The following is a 25439-nucleotide window of genomic DNA, read 5'->3' on the forward strand; positions in this document are numbered from 1 at the left end:
TTTCCTTCATGTACAATAAAGATTCACAGCATTTTTTTATTTCAAAAACTAGATTTTTCAGACAATAAAATGGAATTAACCAGGGGGTGGGGGTGGGGAATAGAAGTGATGGCGTCTAAAGGTACAAATTCGCAACAAGTACTAAGATAGCCCGAGAGATTTAACGAACATGGACAATAATTTGCTACTGTAAGCCTGCAATGTGATAGATGTTGTAACATTGGCAACCACATTACATTTTATAAATACATCAAAGTAACATGCTACACCTTAAACTTACACAATGTTAGTTGTCAAATTTTTCCCATAAAAAACTCTAAATTTTTGGTGTATTTGGAAGATCCAGAGGGATGCTGATTATGAACGACATCATTACTGTACTATGATTTTAGGTTCTGATATTACTTTTGTGTTTTTTTCCTATGACTCTGAACTACCATGTCCAGATCACAGAGCTTTAATGTCAAGAAAATAGGATTTTACTGAGTTCCTATAGCACTTTGAAATAATGGGATTTTCTGAATTTTATGCCAGTTTAGATCATATTATAATAAATCTCTTGGCTTTATTCTTTGGGAAAGTTTTTGTCTTTATTATGGTTATTTTCTGTTTTTCTAATAAAGCACTGACTGCGTGATAGATCAAGATTTTAATAACAGTTGTTGTAAGTAATCCCTAAGCAGAGCAGAAAGGTCACAGGCTTAAGAAGCAAAGACGTAAGTTGAGTTGCTGGTCTGCTCGTTATCAGTTATGTGACCAGTATTCGCCTCTAGGGAATTCCAGTTTCTCCTCTACAGAAAAATTAGAAGTATATGCCTTACAGCATATTTATACGCTCAAATGAGAAAACGTCTCCTTAAGTGCTCTGCAAAGTAATTACAATTTTGAGAGTTCCTTTCCACACGATCACCCAAGTGAGGAAAAACATTAACTTTAGTGATGCAGCCCCTGTATTTTGTGATTATTATTCACGCTAAGGTTTAAATGTTACTTAGAAGCATGTGTTCACTCTGCTTTTAAGCAGATTTTTGGTTGGTCTCCTATCTTTCTAATTTTCTCTCTGATTCTATAAACCTGTTTTGGTTTTAATTGTGAATTTACTGATTTATAGTTTTCTTTGACTCAAATAAAATGTATGTGCCAGTTTATATATATGTCAGAAATATTACCAAGTGATTTATGGGGGCTCACTGCTAAAGCCCAAGTGTGTGCAAAATGATGCAGAAGAGTTAGGGATTTTAGCTCAGTTTATAGTGAAAATGACATTCGTACATGACTTTCCTTCTTTCTGTTTACTTTCCCACAGCAACCACATTGTTAATCATAATTCTGATTCCTTTTCATTCCTTTTTATACAACGACTTTTATTAAAAAAGGAACTCGCAAGGCTAGCAAGGTTGCAATAAAATCCTACAGCTACATACTGCTAATAAGGTTATAAATTAGAATAATTCTTCAGGGAAAGCAAGGTGACAAATTGTATCAAGAATTATAAAGATGTTTCTATTTCCTGAATCAGTAATTCCCCACTTAGAAACATACCCTGAGGAATAATACGTAAAGTAAAAGGTAATATATATAAAGACGTTCCGTGTAGCTTTATCTGTAACAGCAAAGTTACTGAAAGAATGAAATAACTAATGGTGTGATAAGATGTGAAACATCAAAACAACGGGCTATTGAGGAGCCACTGATAACAAAAGGCATGAAGTCAATGTAGACATGTGGGACATTCCGTGATGTAAAGTTAAGTGAAGAAAAAACAAAGAACAGATAGAAGAGATGGAAAACAAATAGCAACATTTTGAACCTTAACCTAATTATATCAGTAATTACATGAAATGTAAATGATCTTAACAGTATGATTGGAAAGCAAAGATTGTCAGACTAGAATAATAAAATAAGACCCACGATATGCTGTTAGTAAGAGACATATTTTAAATATAAAGAAGCAGAAGTTAATTAATTAAAAGAAGCAGATAGATTAAAAGGAGAAAAAAGAAGAAATATACCATGCAAAGGCTAAGAAAAGAAAATTGGCACAGCTATATTAATATCAGACAAAATAGACTTTAAGAAAAGAAATATTATGAGAAAAAAACATTTCATAAGCTAAAAGATCAACAGGAATACAACAATCCTAAATTTCTGTGTACCTGTAAATGTAGTTTCAAAATTTGTAAAGCAAAATTGATAGACTTTAAATCTATTCCCATAACTAGAGATTTTAACACACCTCTCTCACTAACTGAGAAGTGGACAAAAAAAATCAGTAAGAATACAGGAAGTTTGAACAACCTCATTATCTAATTGCCCTAATTAATACAGAAAATCACAGACCCAAACTGCATGATTCAAATTCTTTTCAAGTCCACATAAAATATTTACCTAAATTGACTACATTATGCAATTCAAAGTATGATGACATTATAATTAAATTAGAAATTAACAACAGAATACCTTTAAAATTCCCAAATGTTTGCAAATTAAACAATATATTTCTAAATAGCACATGTGAGTCAAATAAGAAATTACAATAAACATTAGGAAATATTTTGAACTGAATGCAAATAAAAATTGACAGTAGAGCCCCATACTGGAAACATCTAAAAGTACATCAACAGGGAAAAAAAACAAATTTTATGTTTTCATACAATGGAACCACAAAACAATAAAAAGGAATGAACTTCTGATGTACACAACATGAATGAATTTCACAGACATCACCTTAAGTAAATGAACTGCCATACAGCAACACACAATTCTACCTATTTCAAGTCCGAAATGAGCAAAACTGGTGACAAAAGTCATTAAGTTGTACACCTAAGATCAGTGAACTTTCTTTATATAAATTTATATAAATACACCCATTGACTTATTTATTATTTTTTCAAATTGTTGACACTATTACAGATGTCCCCATTTCCTCCCATCCTTTGCCCACCTCAGTGTATTTTGTCAATAAAAAGTTTTAAAAAATGGAGGGAATTTGTTTATTAGACACTCTGTTCCAAGCAAGTAGAAGGTATTTTAATTACTTTAAGGGGATTAGATTGATAAAAGAAAAAAAAGGCTGCATAATATCAGAAATGAGTAAGAGGGACAGGGAGGGAGAGAGAGGGAGAGAGAGAGGTTCGGTGTCCTAGAAGACTGTAGCTGCATCCTGGTGATGATCGGGAAGAATGGACGACTTCCACTGGAGCAGAGGGAAAATCGCATCCCCAATAACTGAGATAGGTAGGCGAAGAGGTCTCTAAGCACAACACTGCTCATGGCTGGGGACACCTCAATCAAAATGTCAGCAGGTTTTATCCTGCCTGTTCAAAAATTAAGTCGGAGTAAGGAAGTAGGAACTTGTACATGTCAGAGTAGCTTTTAGATATGTGTAGCTCATTCAGCAAAGTGAACAGAAGCTATAGTTTTGCTTCTTTGATAAACTGACCTCATATTCCTTGGTAAAATTCCTTCCTAGACTATTTCTCAGTTTTCCCAGAGGGTACAGTGTCAGGTATGGGACTACAGGTTTGGGCTAAAAGAATCACTACTTTATCTGACATTCTTTTAACCAAATACTCTTAATTGGCTGGCCAGTGTCAGAGTGAATCAATGTTTGTGTGTCTCCACTTTGACTAGTTAATGTCGATTATAAGTTGATTGTTCTAAATGATTAGTCTTCTGATGCAGTAAGAGTCACTGAGCTTTCTCCTAAATATTTATATACCCCTGATAAAGTCCACTAAGAAATGCAGAGTAGAGGAGGCAGCTGGCGGTAATATTTATACTGTAAAAGAGGAAGGTAAGTAGAATCCAAAGGTCTTATAAATGTAAAGATACCGGGAACAGGAGTGAGAGGATCAGAATCTCAAACCCATTATATGTGGCTTCCTGGAGTCAAGTGAGTTTTGTCACCTATTTCCTACGTGACCTCAGGATTTAACTTCTCTAGGTCTCAGCTTCCATCTTGGTACTTAGGGGATTTTAATAAACACACCTGGAAGAATAGTGGTGCGGACTAAATAAGAAGTCATGAGGGGTGTCCAACCCACGGCCTGCGGGCTGCATGTGGCCCAGGATGGCTATGTATGTGGCCCCACACAAAATCGCAAATTTACTTAAAACCTTTTTTTGCTCATTAGTTTTTGTTACTGTTTGTGTATTTAATGTGTGGCCCAGGACAATTCTTCTAGTGTGGCCCAGAGATGCCAAAAGTTTGGCCACCCCTGTAAGGTGTGGAACAAAAAGCAAGCTCTCAGTCAATGCCAGCAGGTTGTTTGATAACAGGTCAATCAAAGGAGAAGAGAGGTGACTCTTTTAGTCTTGAAGTGAATGTACTAAGTCGGAGTTGGAAATGGAAACAGGCTCTGATCCAAAGGAACCCAGATCTGGCACTACCTATGAGTTGAGTTGAAAAGCATAGAGGTTGCGCTCATCTTCACGGAGACTTGAATTGTATTCTCTCTAATCAGTGATGTTCCCTCTCTTATTTCCCACCAGAATGCTGTATTCCAGATACCAGGGCAGGTACCATAGCCCTAATGACTTTTGCTAAGCCCAGAGTACAGAAGAACCAGTGGCATTGGGAGTAACAATGAAATACACACGTGGGTTTTGACAGAGGTGGTTGCCTAAGGTCAGTTTAGAGCCCCACGGAGGTCTATCGGCAGAGCCTCTGTTCTTTATCCCCCACCCATTGCCTTCTAGAAGTTCTCACTTCTGTTTCTTGCTCCATCAGTTACTAGTTAATGTGATCACAGCAAATGACTTTAATTCCCTAAACTTTAAATTCCTCACGTGAGAAATGTGACTGGTTGTAAAACGCAACAGCAGTAATCTGGTGTAGCAGTTAAAAGGTGGGGGTATGGCATAAAAAAAAACAGGTTCAAATTCTCTACTATGTAACTGCACAAATGACCTAGGGCAATCCACTTTACTTCTTCCGATGACTCAATTTTCTCCTCCATAAATGAGAATAATAGCAATAAGCATCTTCTAGGGTTGCTGTGAGCAACTAACGGGATAATATATGCAAAGCATTAGCTCAGTTCCTGAAACATTTTGAGCACGCAATATGTGTTAAGAGTTAATGTTAGCTTGGGTAATATACAGGTCAACAAAATTTCAAACCAGTGTGAAATGATTTGACCACAGGCAATATTCCGGACTAAATGTTATTTGCCAAAACCACAAGTCGTATTTCTCAAAGTGATTGATCCAACGGCTTAAATGGAATTTTTGCTTTCGCCACAGAGCACTAATTGTCAAACTTGAAGTCAATTAGAGGCCAAAAAGAAGACTGCTCACTTTGCAGTAAGTGAAAGTGAGAGAAAGGTTTTAAGGTAAATACCCAATTGATTCAAAGGTTAACTAGACATCATAACTATACATATGAGTGTGCATGCACACACATGTATATGTGCACATGCACACAAACCAGCACAATCATTTTCCACTTGTACAAGAGGAAAGCAGTGTGATAGAACATCCTCTGATATTATGTAATGTGATCTTGTATATGTTACATAACTGAGCCTTGATTTCCTCAGCTATAAAATGGATATTTGAGGGGCTAACTTACAGGGATTAAGTGAGAACATATAGGAAACCCTAGCACATAAAAAGCACTTTTTAAATTATTATTCTTTCTTTTCTTTATAGGTACCTCCTATTGTTACCATCAAAGATAGAACCAACTGGCTAAATCTCTGAGGAAAGAAGAACTACGGGGTGCTGCTTCACTAAATACCCTCTTAGTCATATGGAGCCCTCCCCTTGGGTCTCCCCTGTCCTGGTTCATGAATTTTCATTGCAGCCGGAGTACTAGCATTTATGCACGACAGCCTTGTGTGAACAGGTCCTTTTCAGTTTTCGTAAATCCTTTTATTCTTAGCTTCACTGTGTGTTCATCCATCAAAAAGATCAGTCGTGTGACCACCATGCACAGGCACAGTAGTGTGTGCTTCACGTCCTTGGGATGGGCATTTGGGTTGGGTGTTCATAACACTTTCACTTACACTGAGGTTCTCACAACAGCACGAAGTATAAAGTTATTTACTCACCCAGGACATAAATAACTCTCAGTATTACAATTATCTCCTGTGAATGGCAAGGCCAGGTTTTAGCTATGACATGTTAGGCTTTTCCATGGGTGAGAAGTTCCAATAATCTTAGAGTGAGGAAGCCTTTTCCATGGAGGCCACAAGTTTCAGGCCCTTGAGTCAGAGACAAGGAAATAATATTTCTGAGTCCTTTCGCGAGACTAGAATTCATCATGCTTTATCTTCCTTCTTTTAAAAACAACCCTGCCAAGCTTCTATTCATTATTCACAATCTACCCATTGTTATTTTTATCTGGACATGCCAAATTGTGTTCCCATAGGTGTTAGGACGGCATTCTTAAAACTTTGCTCTCTTATCTCTAACTCTGCCACGCTTCCAGGATCTTTTCTTTAATGCAAAGATAGCACTGTCTCGACTGAGGGGCTGTGTTAGTGTGGTCATTGTCCCTTACCCTCAATCACTGCTTGGGTTTGGCCATACGTAGTCATTTTTGCTGAATATCACTAATAAGTAGGCATTTTTAATTAGAGTTTTCTATATTTTGCCCAGCATTCGTGCCATGGAGTGCCCCTAGAGTGGAATAAATGTCCACTTGAAGCACTTTCACGTGACTGTATTTACCAATAAGAATGAACTTTTCTAGCAGGGTGACACTTATGAGTTCCTGGACCCAACTCTCACTGTGTGCGCTTGTGTGTGTGTGTGTGTGTGTGTGTGGAGGGGCTTCTCACACAACATAAAACAATTCTTGAACACCAGCTGGATATCCTACAATTCAACTCAATTCTGACACTGTCTAAGCAAAAAGAGCACCTTATCCCACACATTGAGGTACTACTATAACAAACGTACCAACATATGGTCTTCCTGGAAGTCAGTGCCATAACACTGCCTCCCCCCAACTCCAGACACCTGTCGCAAGTCCAGGTAACAACCTATACTTCCAACCAACTGGCTACAAATTGGAAGTTCCCAGAACCCCCCTACCTTGAGCTCGATTGACTTGTGAGAGCAGTTCACTGAACTCAGAGAAACATTGTACTTACTAGAGTACTGCTTCATATAAAAGGACCCAAGTCAGGAACAGCCACACGGAAGAGATGCAAAGGCAAGGTATGGGAAAGGGCACTGAGCTTCCGTGCTCTCTCCAGGTGGCCACACTCCCATCACCTCCACATGTTCACCAGCCAGAAAGCTCTCTGAACCCAGGCCTTCTAGGTTCTTGTGGAGGCTTTACTACCTAGGCATGATTGATAAATCATTGGCCATTGGCAACTGATTCAACTTCCAGCCCCTCTCTCCTCCCTGGAGTCCAGAGAGGTGGGACTGGAAGTTCCAATCCTCCAATTACAGGGTTTCTTCTCCTGACAACCAGCCTCCACCATTAGGTGAAGCCCAAAAGTCATCTTATTAGCATAACAAAAGGCACATTTGTTGCTTTCATCAGGAAATTCCAAGGTTTTCAGGAGCTCTGTGCCAGACCAAGACCCAGTACATTTCTTTCCTTTTTTCTTTTTTATTAAATTTATTGGGGTGATATTGGCTAATAAAATTATATAGGTTTCAGGTGTACAATACTATAAGACATCATCTGTATATTGTATTGTGTGTTCACCACCCCAACTCAAGTCACTTCCCATCACCATTTACCCCGCTGTACCCTCTTCTACTGGTAATCACCATGTTATTGTCTGTGTCTATGAGTTTGTTTGTTGCTCAATCCTTTCACCTTTTTTACCCAGACCCACAACACCCCTCCCCTCTGACAGCTGTCAGTCTGTTCTCTGTATCTATGAGTTTGTTTCTATTTTATCTGTTAGCTCATTTTGTTCATTAGATTCCATCGATGAGTGAAATCATTTGGTACTCATTCTTCTCTGACTGGCTTATTTCACTTAGCATAATGCTGTCCAGTCCCATCCACAATGGTGCAAAAGCTAAGATTTCCTTCTTTCTATGGCCTAGTAGTATTCCATTGTGTAAATGTACCACATTTTTTTTAATCCACTCATCTACTGATGGACATTTGGGCTGCTTCCAAATTTTGGCTATTGTAAATAATGCTGCAATGAACAGAGGGGTGCATATATTTTTTTTAATAAATCACAATATCACAGTGACTACAGTCAATAAGAGTCATATTATATATTTCAGCTATAATAGTATTACATAGTTGAAAGTTGCTAAAAGTGAATCTTAAAAGTTTGCATCACAAGGACAAAAACATTGTAACTATGATGGGTAGTGATGGGTATTAAGTAAACTTATTGTGATGATTATTTCACAGTATATACAAATATTGAATCAATATGTTGTACCCCTGAAACCAATATATTGGGTCGGCCAAAAACGTGGGGTTTTTTCCATAAGGTGGCTTTAGCAGGGCTTAGTTCAAAATAATATTCATTCAAAATAATTTTGTTAGATTGTATTGTGACAGCTGTCATATCAGCATGAATTTTTTTTAATTTAGCAAAATCAGTAAATTTTTGTGTAGCCATTTTAATATTGAAGATGGAAGAAAATAGGCAACATTTTTGGCATATTATATTTTATATCTCAAGAAATGTAAAAACTCAACTGAAACACAGGAAAAAAGATTTCTGCAGTGTATGGAGAAGGTGCTATGACTGATCGAACATGTCAAAAGCGGTTTGCAAAGATTTTGTGCTGGAGATTTCTCACTGGACGATGCTCCATGGTCGGGCAGACTAATTGAAGTTGATAGCGATCAAATCGAGACATCAATACTATACCACACAGGAGATAGCCAACATACTCAAAATACTCAAATCAATAAAGTTATTGGTGAAAATGAAAAATACACATCTTTTATTTTCTGGAAAAAACCCTACAGATTTTTGGCCAAGCCAATAATTTATCTGTCAATTAAATCTCAGTTTTTTTAAAAAGAGTGTTCTGGAACAACCCTATGAAATAGAAACTATTATTTATTAGAATAGACAATGATATGTATAAATTATTTGTAGATTAAAGAAATTGAGTCTTAAAGATGTTCAAAATAATCATTGAAACAATTCCCTTATGCTTTTTTTTTTGGAGTAAGACAGGCCCTTTATCCTTCAGCAGTGCAAATCAAAGCCCGATACCAGATGAACATATATCACTCTCAGCTCCAAGCATGGTACTACTATAACAAACGTACGAACATATGGTCTTCCCGGAAGTGAGAGTGCAACTCAGGACACTTGTTTGATGAGGCTAATGGTGGAAGAGCCCTAAGGTGGGTAAAAAGAAAATGAGATGTATGGGTGATTAGCAGGTGATTCTGGAACCAGAATTTGCCCTAGACTAAGAACATGGAACAATATGCCATGCTCTTTTAAAGTTCATTCATGGAATGCAAGCATCACTAAACAAGGGCGTCTCAGAGATTGTTCGGTTCAAAATATTCTCTTGAAAAAAGTAGCTGTCACAGTCCCTCGCAGATGAGTATCTGTTTTCTGCTTAAGACAGGCTGCTCACAGTGCTGCGCCTTCCCTGTGGGACAGCTGTGACAGTGTCTCTGTTTACCATTGCTGTTTGACAAACTTAGTGGCTTAAAACAACACAAATTAATTATCTCACGGTTTCCATGGGTTTGGAGTCCGGTTAGCATCTCGCAAGACTGAAATCGGGGTGTTGCCTGGACTATGTCCCTTTGGAGGTCAAAGACCTCTTTCAAGGCCCATGGTTTTTGGTAGGATTCAGTTGCTTGTAGCTTCAGGAGGCCCCATTCTTCTGCTGGTTGTTAGCCAGAAGCTACTCTCAGTTCTCAGTGCTCAGAGGTCACATAGAGTTCCTGCACATTAAATCCTCCATCGTCAAAGATGTGGTGGAAAACCTCCCTGGCATCAAATCTCTCTCATTCTTTAAGTCTCTGACTTCAGGAAGAGCCTCGTCTCTTTTCCAGGGTCACCTAATTAGGTCAGACTCACCCAAACAATCTCTCTTTTGTTTAACTTATCTGAGTCCTTGTTGATTAGATCTGTAAAATCCCCTTTTGCCATATAACATAATATAATCACAGGAATTGTAGCTCATCATATTTGCAGGTTCTGCTCACACTCAGTTGGGGGAGATCATAAGGGCAAAGGTCACTAGAGGGGAGTCATGTGAAGATTCTGCCACAACAGATGGTTATGAAGTTCTTCCATCAGGAAAATAAATCAGGCTGCCAACCTCTACTCTGCCCTCCCCATCAGCCACTCAACTACTGGAAGACAATGACCGTGACTGTTCTTTGGAAAACTGTTCCCAATGTCTTTGAAACAGTTCTTAATTGTGATATCCAGATACCCCTCTGAGTACCCTACACTCCTTATAGGAATCTTAGAATGACGTATAACTTCCTGGAGGTTTCCTAAATAGTACAGACTATAGCAGGACTATTATTTTGTTCTTTACAGCAGACTTCTGTGGAGACAGCCAAGGACCGATGTGTTTTATAGCTATACCATATCAGCAACTAATGCACTCAGAGCCAAATGAAGCACTTGAATTGCTTTTTCATGAATATCTACTAAGCCCTAGTCATTAATACCTTCACCTTGTATTTTGATAATAATTTTGAGCAAAAAGGAAAAAGGACTCATGGACATGGACAACAGTAGGGTGATTGCTGGGGGGAGGGGGATATAAGGGGACTAAATGGTAATGGAAAACAAAAGAATAAAGATAAAAATAATAAAGAAAGAAAAACTCGAGGATTAATATGTGGATTAGGCGCTAACATACTGAGGCCCTAATACATTGCGTTTTGCCAGTTTCTCTCCTATAATCCAGCCTAGAGAACATTTTGAATCGTGATTCTGTCGCCTATATTGTTGTCTCTCCTTCATAGTGAGGTGTCGTTTGAAGATGACATAAGTTTGTCTTCATCCCAGCTGTTAATATAAATTTCACTGAAGACACGATAGGGCTTACTTTTTAATTTGCATGTTAATCTTTTGAGTGTTTTTTGTATGTTAATGGAAGATGACAAGTGTGTGGCATTGTTTAAAATAACCCAGATTTTTAAAGTTTCAGACTTTTCTCACCAACTCTTCACACATTAGTTGTTTTTATAAAGGTAGACCTCAAACGGTGATCATTCTCCAGGTTTATTCAGAGAAAGGGGAAATAGCGTCAACAGCAATTTCACTTAATACAGGTATCTCTGCGTGTTTCCAGCTACACATCATGACGCGTGACTCCCTGCATGTAAGTGAATGCTTCACACTCTCACAGCTCTTTCCCCGTTTTGTTTGTTACCCTCACAAAGCTTGTGAGTCAGCAGCTAGCGAGGCCCTCAGAGGGGTCCACGGCTACACTGTTAGCAGCTGAGTCTTGACTGAAGCCCAGATCTGCTGTTTTAGAGTCCAGGGTTCCTCTCTGCTTTCCCAGGAAAAAGGTACCCTGAGGCTGAGTGCTCTCCTATCAGTCCCGTGTCTTCCATTTTGCCCCCGGGGCTGCTCCCACTTGTAGTTATGACACTTAGTGGGTATGTGCCTGTGCAGAGGGGGGCACTGATGGAATGCCTGGGCTTCACAACAGATACAAATAAAGCAGGGCTTCTGGCTCAGGGGCCAGGCTCCAGACCATCTCTCCAGCAAGTAAACGCAGCAAGTGCGGCCAGAGCAGACCCCGAAGCAGAGGCTGACTGCACATAACGCGCCTGCAGAGGCTCTGGCTAAACAGACATAAGTGACTTTTTTCTCCTAGAAGGATAACAATGATCAAACAACAGCTCTCACCCATTGAAAACACCCCGCCCTTTCTTGTGGGGGTTCCATGGAACATCAGCCACAAAACAACAATGCACACGTCCTCACGGAGGAAAGATGCTCCTCTGAGAAATTCGCAAAGAACCAAGATAATACACTAGAGACTCTGAGAGGCCCTGCTGTTATCTGCCTTCCTGTTTCACCTCGTATTTCTCAAGCCTAATGATAGAATGAAAAAGGAGATGTTTTATATGATACCTATGAACAACATTGTCTTACCTTACAGAAGGTATTTTGGAAAGGCTGTGTTACCTCATTTAGTCCCCACCACAATTCCAATGGTAGGCATTACTATCCCCACTTTACAAGTGACTCAGAGAGGTTCAGTGACTTGCCCAACAGACTAGAATTCAAACCCAGGACTGCCTGAGACCAAAGCCCATTCCCTGAGGCACTGGGCTCCACAGCCAGAGGTTCCAGGATCATTTGAGGTCTGATGTTGTGAAGGATCCTGTGGGCTATTAGGAACGTTGTGGATCCTGAGAGATCAAGACACAAAAAAAGTTGACTGTGATTGGAGAGGCTGATAAAATATCTAGGCAGGGCAAGTGTTTGGGAAAATGACGGGTGAAGGAGAAGGAGACCGTTGGAGCTTGTTAGTAGCGAAGAGGAGGAAGAGTGAGAGGGAGGAGTTAGGGAAAAACAATAAAGGCCTGTATAGTGAGGGTGTCTATCACATGGGCTGTTGCGAGAGTGACATGAAATACAGTTTGTCAAGTGCCTGGCGCAGTGCCCCACGCAATATTAGCATCTCCCTCTGCTGAAGGAGGGCGGGCCAAAGAAAGGCAGACAGGAATGGCAACAAGGCTCAGCTCTGGAGGCTAGCGCGATGCTCTATGTTCACCTGAGCTCAGCAAAATGACTCCGACTGCACGGGACCTCCCCACCTTCGTGTGGCTGTTTGATGGAAGGAATTTATTGTTTGCCTGAACGGTGTGTCATTTTCACCTCAGATCCTCTCGCGCAATCACATGTGATTGTCAGCTTGAAACAATAAATGCAAACAGAAGTCAGAAAGGGTTGTGGGGAACTTTTGGGAAAGTAAGAACAAGTGGGGAGAGGCTGTAAAGGTCACGGACTGACAGCTCCCAAAGCCTGGGGCAAGACCAACCCCAGGTTTAGTTTGGCCTACTGATTATCATTAAAAAAAAAAAAGAATTTGTTTCCAAAATTTATAATAAGGCAATTTCACATAAGCATACTGATTTCTGGCTTCCCTGTCAAACTAAAGAGCTGACAGCACGGGGCCTGTGGACTGCAGGACAGCAGTTGCTTGGAGCTAGGCAGCAGCTTCCTCTCAGCTTGGGACCCCTGTACCCCCCAGGTCTACCTACCTCACCCAGGGTTCTGATTCACCTGGATAGGACGTGCGTCTGGGCTCTGAGCCCAAGCTCACAAGTAATATTTACGGAGGAGAAATCTACCTCCTCCCCCTCCCCCCCCAACACTCCCTGACTACTTGACATAAGCCTAGTGGGACTCTTCACAGGGTTTTCGGTGGGTAGCTCTAGAATCATTGATCACCAGCAGAAAAGTAAATTGTGCCGCCTGGCCTGTTATTGAATGACTTCATACCCAGGCTTCCTCAGTGATTAAGAACTAAAATACTAGGCTACAAACTATACAGATAGAACACCTAGTTAGAGACAAACAAAGAGCAACCAGAGATTTTTATGAACAGTCATCTACGTGTTGAACAAAACATCAGTATTGGCACAGAGTTGTTCTACTGTGAACATATCCTGTGAACCCCTTCAGGCTGAAGATTTTAAAGCACCCTATCATTGTCAAAATCAACAATAAACTGATAAGAGCCCCATTTGTTATTTAAATTTCCTAGAAGCCACATTAAAGCAAAAAGAAGCAGGTGAAATTAATTTCCGTAATATATTTTGTTTAACCCAACAAATCCAAAATGCCATTTCAATGTGCAACCAATGTAAAATGAGACGTTTTACACTTTTTCAACTAAGTCTTCAAAGCCCTGTGTGTATTTTACACTATAGCACCTTTCATTTCCAACTAGCTATTATTTTTCTAGTGCTCAGCCCCACGTGTGGCCAGGGTTGCTGTATTGGGCAATGCAAGTGATTAAATCACTTTTTTCCTTAGGCTAACAAACAAGGGTAGATGGATGAATATCCCACAGAAATCATAGGGGCCGAGAGGCCAGGCAGGAAACTGACACCCTTCTGACGTGTGAGCCCGATCCTCTGGGCTCCCGTCTGCCCCCAGGGCGCCTTCTGTGTCCGTGCCCCTCTCTCTCCGTCTCCCTCTCTCACTGCCTGACTAGAGCCACTACTGCAGCAGGAACATATCAGCTGTGAAGAGGGGAGGAGTGGGCTGGCTATCCAGCGTGTCCCTTGCAGGCTGATGACCTTGCAAGTTATTCAACCTGCCTGGTCTCAGGTTTCTTTCCTATGAAATAGGATTAATTTCTTCTCTGAGTTCTGCAGAGCAAATAAAATAGTAAAGGTCAACTTGTCAGCACCCAATAGACACTGTAGGAGTTACAAGCTTTCAGTGATTATTTTTGAAGGTTCATATACGTTTGGTGAAAGAAGCAGTGGGGGTAAAAGAACCACAGAAGTAAGAACGCTTTTTTAAATATGTGCTAAATCCCAGGCCACACTGTCTTCCTTTTTCAGTCCTCGGTGCTTACAGCCTCTCTGTGCAAAGAGCATGACTTCCGCCCAAAGCGCCCTGAGCCACAGCTGTACGTGCACACCAGGAACATGAGAATAATGACAAATAGTTCGGTGTTTGCCTGAGTTTGTCCAGTTACATTAAGGCCCAGAAGAACACCTCAGTGAGCTCCATGTAAGAGTGCACTTGATCACTCTGCATAATGTCTGGGGGGCAGGCTGCACGCAGTCCTGTGCATGTAAGGATGGAAGGAGTGCCGTCCTCTAGAAGACATATGTTCCCAGCCCCTGCAGGTCTCACTATCAAACTGTGCCCTGGGACCTCAAGGAGCCTTACCAGATTGAGACCTCTCCAGGTCCTAAAGCCAACATCACCTCAATAGCCCCTGCCCACAACCTTGGGTACTTTGAAAAGACTGTAACATCACCAAGCCATTATTACATAAAATGTTAAAGGGACTATTTAAGAAAAAGAAGATCAAAACCATGAACATTAAAAAGGCAACAAATTCACAACTATCAACAACTGAATCTGAAAAAAAAAACAAACAAAAACAAATACTAAGCAAACAACCAGAACAGGAACAGAATCATAGGTATGGAGATCATTTTTGAAGGGTTATCAGCTGGGACGGAAAGGGGGAGCTGGGGGAATGGTGCAGGGATTAAGAAGCATAATTGGTAGGAACAAAATAGACAGAAGGAGGTTAAGAACAGTATAGGAAAGGGAGAAGCCAAAGAACTTAGACACACGACCCATGGACATGAACTAAAAGGGAGGGATTGCTGGAGGGAAGGGGTGTACCAGGTGGAAGGGGGTAAAGGGGGAAAATGAGGACAACTGTAATAGCATAATCAATAAAAATATACTTTAAAAAAAGAAGGGAAGACTCACCAGTTCATTCTCCTCTCCTCGGTTGAGCAAAGCCCGATGGTCCTTACTTTCCTTCTCCATTTAAACAGGACCCCCTGGATATTTCCTTAGGGAAATGTCAAACCCACGGAGGCTTATGCGAACGCTGTACAGTCACTACTTGTCGTGGCTGTTCTCAGGTGAGTAAAGTCTCTCGGCACACACCTCATCTACCACGCTCACAAAGGAAAGAGAAGAAACTCTCTCCTCAACCGCAGGATTAGTCTGTTAATCTATTGGCTTTTTTTCTTCTTCCTAGTACTTATTTGCTGAGCTAGATGTGAGTGTCTCCAGACTTAAGCTGCTGAACTAAATAAATATTGTCCTGTGCTGTCCATAAATGTCTCAGCCAATGAGCAGAATGACCGCTTTGCTAAAAGCCTGAGACAACAGGATTAACCAGTGACAGATGAATAAAAACACCATGAAAAAAGGGTGGACATATTGGGGGTGGGAAGAGAATAGAAGGAAGAGAGGTTGGCTCGTGACTGGGAACGCAGGAATCATTTTGGAATCAGAAAACTCTAAATTCTAATCCCTGCATTACTGATGAACCTGGACAAGTAACTTAAAATATAACTTTGGGTGTCTTTGTAAAATATCAATAATAACTATAGAGTTGGTGTGTGGATTTAAGATGATATTTGTAAAAAGGCTAACTATAGCTCCCTTCACACTCAGTAAGAGATAATCATCATCATCCCCATAATCATAACACTAATCGAGAAGAGACAAGCTTTTAAATAGTAAACTATAATAATGATGATTTGATTTCTTTCACTTTCCCTTATTAGTTTACAAAAGTTTTCAATACGTAAAGCATATGGAAAAAGGAGGAGCTAAGAAGGCTGACTATTGGGGATGTTATCTAAATTTCCACAGCCGTATAATCACACCTCTCTGTTTTAGCCATTCCTTTAAAGGATGAAAAAGGTACCTACTGTGTTTATGTATGCAGCAGGGAGGCAGGGGCAAGAGGGAGAAGTGGATAAAAGAGTTTCTTGCGGGAGAAGTAGCCTTAGAGTTGGTGGGAGTGCCTTCCTCTAAGCTGTGAATTCACTAAGGACAGGATGAGTGTCTCCCTTTAGCTTATGCCTCCCTTTAGTCCTAACCCTGGTCTCCTCACTAGTGGCCTAAAGAACCGATGATCCCCGCAGAAGCCAAGTCTTTGAACTTTAAAGAGCCTCCCATTCAGAATGAAACCAAAGGAAGTGATTGAGAGTATCTCTTCTCCCTTCACAATCTGACTCAAAACATAATTTCCGGAAAACAAAAAACACAGAGATGAAAAAGAAGTTTGTTCAAAGCTACCCAGCAAAATAATGGCAGATTCAGGACTCAGAGCCAGGCCTCTTCTCTCTAGTCCAGTTTATTCCCACCAGGAAATATTACCTTCTCTCCTGCTATATTTTCTCTAGAACTCTGCTCTGATTCTAGAGTGGTAAAGGAATGGGGGGTTATATGGATTAGGAGAGGTGGGGTGTCTCCACCTCTAGTCCATGAGGCTTATAAATGAAGAAGCAAGAGACATGGTGGAGTGTATTAGAACCACAACACATCCTCCTACTTGGCAGGCACAGTATTCTCCGTCTTCACCTCCCCAGGACATAAAGGAGAAACTGCTCCAGATTTGCAGTCTTATCTAGATTTCAAAACTCTCTTGCTATTTTCTTTGCTGACTACCAGAGCATTATGGAGATTCCCATTTCACAAATGGTGTTGAATGTCTACATGGGCAAGACTGTTTAGTGAAGGTAAGCTGACCGCTATAACAACAACAAATAACAATTTTCTGTGGTTTAGCAAAAAATTGTTGGTCTAAGTTTGTGGTGCTGGAGGGGCATTGGTGTGGCAGCAGAGGAGTGTGAGGAAGAGAGTGAAAAATACAATAAAGACACTGTGGTCACACTGCTCAGTTATTAACTCCAAGTGGGCTGAGACACAAGGAAATGATTACCCTTGTTTTAACTGACTCTGGGAACTTAAAACTTTTGAACTTTCCAGTCATACATCAATACCTGGGTACACATTAGTGTGGTATGTGTTAATGCACGGACACACACCAAACATCCAGCTAGTCACATGAATGACCTCAGAGAAAATGTTCCATTGACTAGACTGGACATCTGATGAACATCATTGGACATCTGATGAATTCCACCTTGAACCAATCCAGGGGCTAGTAATGCAGAACTAATTCTTCATAAGAATGTACTTTTTGCAATAAAACTCTCAGACTTTTATTTCTCCTTCAGAACACTGGGTATTGCCTGGTTGTGTTTCTGGTTTGCAAACTCTAAAACCCTTGAGCACATCTTTGTCATCTATTTCTAGTCAAAGCTTCCTGACTCTCTTTGAATACTTTTGACAAGGGTGGATGGGTGCCTCCTCCAAGCCATGATTCAGAGGCCCAGGGTCCTTTCACCTTGTGTCTCCACGGTCTTCAACATGTGAGTTCTGAGCTGCCCGATTTTATAAAAACGGTCTTGCATGAGAATCAGTGAAAATTTCTATGGACCAGTCCTGGAAGAGGTCCTGTGTATTGTGCTGGAAAAATGGCTAGAACTCCGATGACCACACCTAGCTGCATGATTGATGGCATATGCGGTTCACCAGTGTGTCAGGAAGAAGAGGAAATGAATTTGGTGGTCATCTAGCAGTCTCTCCCACACAGACCCTATAATTGTCCCAGGGAGGGGTAAAGGGATGGGTCAGATTGGATCCTATTCCTTAAGGGACTCAGCATCTGGTGGAAGACAAACACTGTGCAGAGGTGGCTGCTATACAAGGTGGGAAAGAGAAAGGCTTGGGTGATTGCAGACTAAGGAGAAGCACACCTTAGAGGCTCTAATATCATGTGACAGGGTGGGGAGTGGACTATGCTATTTGGTTGAGTGACCTTGTGAGCTCTTTGCAACAACCACCAGGTGGGAAAACTCTGGATCATCAGTACATGACTAATCCTCTACTTGACATATGGATTCAAAGATGTGATCAAATTTCTACTCTTTAATTGCACTTAATCTGTTTATAAGCAGAGCCAACACCCTTACCCCTTCTGATCCTAATCACCACTGCACCAAAACAACCCACACTAATTTATTATTAAAATAAATTTAGTATGAACTAAAATAATATTTAGTATGACCTAAAATTTGTACTTATCATACAAAAATATTTCAACTTGCAATGTACGCTGTTTCATCCTTTTTGAAGAAGAGCCTTGGGGTGGGGGAGGAAACTAGACAATTAAATTGGAACCAGGGAATGGAAAGCTGAATGGTGTAGCTAACGAATTAGATTTTGTACAGTTCACAGAAAACATCCCTGGGACATGTCATAGTAGTTCACCAGACTCTTCAGTTCTTCTCAGTTCAATTCTGCCCACACGTGTGAACTTTTCTAGGCCCTAAAAGGAGAACGACTGAGATGACTGAGGCTAGAACTCTGCTCTTGAGTTCAGGCTACTGGAGCCACGCTCCGGAATATAAATGTTCTGGGTCCTCTACTTTCCTCCAGCTAGTCTTGTGACCCATATTACGAAATGGCTTTGACAAGCTCTTCTCTCACTGACAGGGTCAAGGTTGCCTGGTCACAGATGTGTAAACTGTTCATTGCTTAGCTGGATCCACTGAGGTGTCTGTCTTCCTCCTATAGAAATGGAATGGTTCAGAATCTGTTGGCAGAATTATGACATTTGAAAGTGATCATTTGTTGGAATATCTGAACTGGTAATAGAAACAAGGCATCTCAGAGACTTCTGATTAGAGCATGTGAAGCAAAGGGGAAAGAAATATTCTACCTTGTCCACTTACAGCTGACTCTTGCCCAATGATGAAGAGGCTTCCCTTTTCCACTAATGACTCTTCCCTGAGGTTCTCACTTCTGCTCCTATTCTAGGCAAGGCTGCTCCTCCAGCTGCCCTGTAAAAGGGCAGAGACACAAGTTAAGTAGCAGAGCTAGCTCTTCCATGGCCCTCATGGGAGTCAAATCCTAGGCTCTACTTGGTCTTTATTATAAAATTAGCTTTATGCATTACAGATAATGTAATTTGGTGTGGACCATTGAAACAATTGGGTTTTTTTTATATTTAATTGTTTCTATTTAGAATTTTAAAAACATACTCTCCAGTCATCAAATAAGTATTAATTGCCTTACTTTATTATGGAGCCAGTCTTATGTCCTAATGCTTTAAGTATCCAAGGCTCGGTGGTCCTCACTGCCCTTTGGGTCCACCAACTTTGTGTTGGGGACTCTTCCCACAGCTCTGTATACATAAGTGAAAAATGGCCCTTATCACATTCAAGGGAAAGAACCATTCATCTTCAAATCCAAGCACTTGGCTCAGGGAGTGGCAGATAAGGCAGGTGCTCAACAAATACTGTATAAATGAATAAGTCACTTTTTCTACCTGAAGACTCTGCTTCACAACATTCCATCTTTCAGATCAGGTGGATGTTTATTAGTTCTTCCTTTAGGATGGCCAGTGGCAGAGTGGAAAATAGGACTACAGTAGATAATGTCTGTAGTCTGTTCAAATCCCTTTGGATGATTTCAATGCCTCCACGGGCATTTGTGTGTTTTCTTCTAACGACCTGAACCTGCAGCTCTGCAGAGGACTGCCCTTGAGCCCCTTGGCCCATCCCAGCAAAGACCTAAAAGTGCCCGGAGTTTCCTCCCCACCGCCACGGAGCCCAGGACTAAGGCTAGAGTGTGAAGTGCTTCTGCCTTGCAGACACTTGGGACACTCAGGCAAAGTTTACATTCAAAAGCTCTCTGACAGCATTGGATTGAGGTTAAGACTTTTCCCAAAATCACATTCTTATTTGTCTCTTCACCAGTTTTTCCAGGGATATTTCCTTTATAAAATAAACCCATTCTCAGTGTCCGTTTCTGGGGAACCCACTTTCAGGAAAGAACTAAGTGTTCCTAATATTTGTATACTACCCATGATCTACATAATCACCTTTTTTCCATGATCTACATAATCACCTTTTTTTTTTTGGCTAAAGGGAGACCACCTGCTATATATATAAGCAGAGTGCATCTTTCCATTCTCTCACTTGGTTGGTGCTCACTACTCTCACTTCAAAGCCTCCAGCGTCCTCTCTCCTTCATCTTAAACTTTTCCATGCAACCACACTGAATTTGTTCTAACTACTCTTTCTGCCTAAGGTTTTAAGATTGTTCCAGGACAATTCAATAGCTCATTTCACACTGCTGGAATGTGTTGAATATTGCCAAAGCTTATGCCACATTGCCACGGTACGCTGTGTATTTAGTAGTTGCATAGAAAAAGAATGTTTGCTGAATATTCTGGAAGGTTTTTCAGATGACTGACCACCAGAACAAATTGACACAGACTGTCAGTTGGCTTGTTGGCTGAGCACACGAAGTGCCAGCAAGAATGACTCAAATGTTAACCGTGTTTGTCAGGTAAGCCACCAACTGGAGTCTGAGTAGTGGCCAGAAATGCCCCAGGACTGTCAGATCAATATCTTGGTGAGCATGAAATTCGCATCCCTGCTCTCCTCACTGCTGCTGGAAATGCTTATGGCCATGGAGCCCAGTAAAGGAGGCCACGCAGAAAGGGAAGACTTTTCTGAAATTGGCATTGCCTCTGGTCAAAGCAAGGGTTCAGTTCTGTTGGTTAACTCAAGAGGCTTCCCCAAGAAGAAAAAAAAACTGGGATGAGGAAGGATGGTTACAAAAATGCAGAATAGATTCATTACAGAGTGAACCAGACCCCAAGATCTATCCTAAGGAGAATATAAACCTCCAAATGGATGGTCTAAAGCTGGTTGATTTCTTACTAGTCAATTCCAGATGATCTAACATGGTTGGAGAGATGAGGATTCCTTTGAGTTACTCAGCCTGCCCGTGATCCAGGATTATTCTTTTTTCCCTTATCTGAAGGGTGAGCTAGACTGACTATCTTAAGGAGTAGAGGTGGGGTTTTTTACATAATTTTTTAACTAGCTTCAAGAATACAAGATATTAAACACCATCCTATGTTTTTACCTTTGGCTGGTGGCGATATTTTCCCCATTGAACTTAGCCATCAGGTGATTGTTTTGTCAAGGATGCAGTACTTAGAGCTGTAACAAAGAGCAGGGATCACTGTGCTCACCTCAAGGGAGAGAGGTCCATCAGCAGGGTTTCTTTCCACCATGGACCACTTTAATAACATGGAGTAGAGAATGCACAGAGACAAACACAGCATTTCCAAAGGAAACATCCCACAAAATGTTCTGTCAACACTGTGGAAGTTGGTAGGAAAAATTGTAGATGAGTTTTTATAAAAACAAGTGCAACATAGCACCTCTGGGGAAATAATCTAAGTTATTCTTTGAGAAGTACAGTTCCTCAACTTGATTCAGCATCGAAACCACCTAGAGAGCATGATGAAAGTACAGTTCCCCAGGACCCATCTCAGAGATCCTGACTGAGTATGTCCAAGGACTTCATTTCTAATAAGCTCCTTGGGGATTTTCATGACGGGTCAAATTGGAGAACCATGTTCCAAAAAGAGGCTTATGAAGTGCTGTGGACTATTCCCCAGAGATATGGGCTAATGTGATGGGACAGCAAAAAGACGAACTCCACACCACCCACAAATATGTCTAAATCTGGACTGTTTTATACAGGTCTTTGCATCTCAGGGGAGACCTTGAAGACTAGGCAATCATCCAAGAAAGGCCCCTTTATAAAGCAATTTTCCAGGATAGGCAGATGATGAGGAAAGAAGGGCTACAAATGAAATCTTAAAAAAAAATAGTTGCCTTTTTTGAAATGGAAGTAATTGATTCAGTAAACAAAGGCTGGAGGTAGTACTCTCTAGCTTATTTTAAATAAATAAAACTAAGCAGATTAACTTAAAAAAGAATAAATTTAAACAGTAAATCATAGATAATTACATTTTAATTAAAATAGAATTATATTCATTCAACTCCTAAAAGTGTGTAGTGTGTTCATTAGTTCATTCATTCTCCACTTATACATTCTTTTATTTACTTCTTTACTGATTTACTCAACACATTTAATAGTTATGCTATGTGCAAGAACAAGACTTAAGAATTCTCCTTAAAGCTTGAGACTTGTAGAAAAGGAAATTAAGTGTCACATTTAATCTCCTTTGATTTTTTGCAGTTATGGGTGAAGTAATAAATAATATTCTCATGGGAATAGCCTAGGAAACTAAGATGTAGACATAGTGACTACTTTGCTCAAAGCCACAAATGGAAGAAGTCAGGATCAGAGCTCAGACGGGTACAACTCCTAGATTGACTTTCAAGTGCTGTGTGGCTCCTGAGGATGTGGTCAGACGTGGGGTCCTGGTTGAGAGCTCATGACCTCAGCTAGCGCAGCTGCTCCTACTCCCCCAAAGCCCACTCGTACAGGCTCCAGATGCAGTCTCAGACTTCTGCTGGCCTGAGCCACCCACTCTACCCTGGGATGCCTGTGAGCCTTCCTATCTGCTGTGCTAGGGCGAAGTGTGGGCAGATACAAAGTTCGGGCCTTTCCCAAATACAATCTTGGCATCCAGACTGGATCAGATTCAGGATTCATCTAGGAAGAATCCAAACCTACAGAATTATCCCCAGATCAAATCAGTTTCTACTTAGTCATGGATTGTGGCTGAGTTCTTAGGCTAAGTCTTTATCAAATTCTCACAGCTGAAGAGTGGCTTTGGGGCTCCATGTCACTTCCTCAAAGTGTTGTCCCTTAAGTGTTCTTGCATGAACTTTCACCAAATGGGCATTCACCTAATGAGGATGTACCTTTTCTACTTTATGACATATGCTTACCTGGTCACACAAACCTGGGCAGTAATGAAAACCAGGATCACAGAAGCCCTGCCACTCTGAAGTCTCTCCTGCCTCATTAAGAAGGTGTAGAGAATGTTGCATGCAGGAGTCCTGGTCGCAGCATGCTCTTCCCGCCTGCAACCTGTAGTGGCTGTACAGGCCACAGACCACCAGCCCAAGGTGATTTCTGCTGCTTCCTCCTTGAGGCCTCTGTGGGTCTTGCCTGACCCTAAGATTGGTTGCAGGGTACCCCAGGCTTCTACGGTTACATGCTATTGTGTCACTCCTGGTCATTTGCCATCTCTTTTTGACCATTTTCTGTCTCCTTTAGCCACTTCGAGACATCGTCAGACTATTTATGTCACCTTTGTCTCTGTGTAGTACCCTCAGCCACCAGCAGCATGCATCTCCCACCTGCGCTCCCAGAGTCTCATCATTGCCAGGTAACAGGCCACAGGTGCGTTCTATCTCCCCAGCCTTTGTTACACCCTGACACACAGACCACAGAGTGGGCCTCTATGTACTTCCCTGTCTCTCTGTCTCCCACCCCACTTTATCACAGATTTCCTTTACTTAGGCCATTGCAAAAGTTCCAAAAAGTAAGATAAAAGTAGATAGATTGAAAATACATACGCAGTTGTACTTAAAGTTTGCCTCTGTGCCCTAAAATCTAGTGTTTGGTTTTTAAACAAGTTTGCTTGCCTCCATTGTCTCTTCTCTTGGGTTGAGTGTCTTCCTAGCAGTCTTTGCACGTGTGTGCAAATAAGCCTTTAAGTCCCTCTACATATTGAGATAGTCTTTGTAGCATATACCCAATCCCTCTAATTTCACAGCCCACCTCCACACGCCCACTATATAAATGGACAGTCAAACTCATAAAGCACAACACTGGAATCACTATACTTTGTACTTTTGGTTGTTTTTATTCATAGTCCTATTGTTTTAGTTCAGCTTCTTTGTACTGAGTGGAAAACAGATGTTCGCAGACAAAGGAGGAAAAATAAATTAACAGTGATTATATTTCTTTTTATTCAATCATGTCACAGCTGCTTGCTGAGCCCCAATCATGACCCCATGCTAGACACAAAGTGGGAAGATAAAATGCATGAGGCCTCATCTCTACCCTCAGAGAATGCAGCCTCAGGTTAAAGGAAGGTTGCATGGTAGCTGGAGGAAGTTGAAATACTGCAGGACTGTAATGCATGGCAAACAGAGCTGTGCACCACACCAAGGAAGGATATGCAGAGTGCGATGCATGTGCAGAAAAAGGGCTGTCCCTCTGGCTTGGCAGACCAGCCGCATTCTGATTGGGTCTTGAGAAATGGGTGGGATTCTGATATGTGGAGATAAGAGTAGTAATTATTGATGCTCCCAAAGAGAAAACGGGATGAGCAAAGGTATTGATGTGAAAAAATGACTGCATGATGGGAATAAGTGACTTACTAATTGCTGGGAATAACAGTCTGTTGCATTACTGAGAACAAGGACAAATGTCTAAAATGAGGCCAGATGTGGTCAGTGCAAAGGGCCTTGAAATCCTTAGTAAGCACTCTGTACTTTATTTGGTAGATAATGCAGACTGTGAGGGGTTTCTGGCTATGAGGGATGTGAGAAATCAGTTCGGCCATAGAATCCAGAGACCTTGAGAAGCAAAGACAGGGAACCTCAGTCGGGAAGACCAGCTAAGAGGCTCTTATAGTCATGCAGGTGGTGGCCAAGGGTCCTGGAGGAGAAGAGAGTCTGCATGAGAGACTGCCAAGAGAGAGCGCAGGGCCTTGGGAACCAATTGGATGGGGGACAGGTGAGACTCTTCATTGCAGAGCCATGTTTGTGGTTACAAAAGTAAAAGTCCTCACTTACCCATAGAGCCTTCTTGCTATCACACAGAGTCATCACTTTTGGCTTGCAACAAAGTGGGAAGGGTGCCCCCTTGAGTTGTGCAGCACACAATACATGCAACATATATGAGACATTTCAGCAGGTTTTAGCGGCATCCACAACTTCAAGTGAGTTTCCGGAGTTGATCTGTGTGCAGCGTCCATCACCGGTGCTTTGTCAGATTTTTCATGGAGTTGAAACACTCAGGAGACAGAGTCGGGAGAAGACAGCAAGGAAATGAAGCTGGGATTCTGGGTGACCCTCTGAGTGCTTCACAATCAACCATGGACTTTGCCCCACGACTTCCTACATTCTTTTCCCAGCGGATTAACTAATTTGATTAGTAGTATCTAGCCACGTGTGAAGAATATAA

General features: G+C 41.2%; 1 protein-coding gene across 4 annotated transcripts in view; it reads right to left on the reverse strand.

Moving 5' to 3' along the window:
• ATP13A5 (ATPase 13A5) overlaps window positions 1–15698 on the reverse strand; it is a 99070-nt gene extending 83372 nt beyond the window's left edge. For 3 of the 4 annotated variants that reach the window (XM_024556343.3, XM_053918214.1, XM_024556342.3), the window contains exon 1: window positions 15363–15698. In XM_024556343.3, coding sequence (XP_024412111.2) covers window positions 15363–15422 — 60 coding nt within the window. In that variant the 5' untranslated portion in view covers window positions 15423–15698. The remainder of the gene's footprint in view (window positions 1–15362) is intronic. The other variant, XM_071220592.1, reaches the window with a different exon arrangement.
• Window positions 15699–25439: the final 9741 nt, after the last annotated feature.

The sequence above is a fragment of the Desmodus rotundus genome, chromosome 2, assembly GCF_022682495.2.
Source record: "Desmodus rotundus isolate HL8 chromosome 2, HLdesRot8A.1, whole genome shotgun sequence".
In the NCBI taxonomy this organism is placed as follows: domain Eukaryota; kingdom Metazoa; phylum Chordata; class Mammalia; order Chiroptera; family Phyllostomidae; genus Desmodus; species Desmodus rotundus.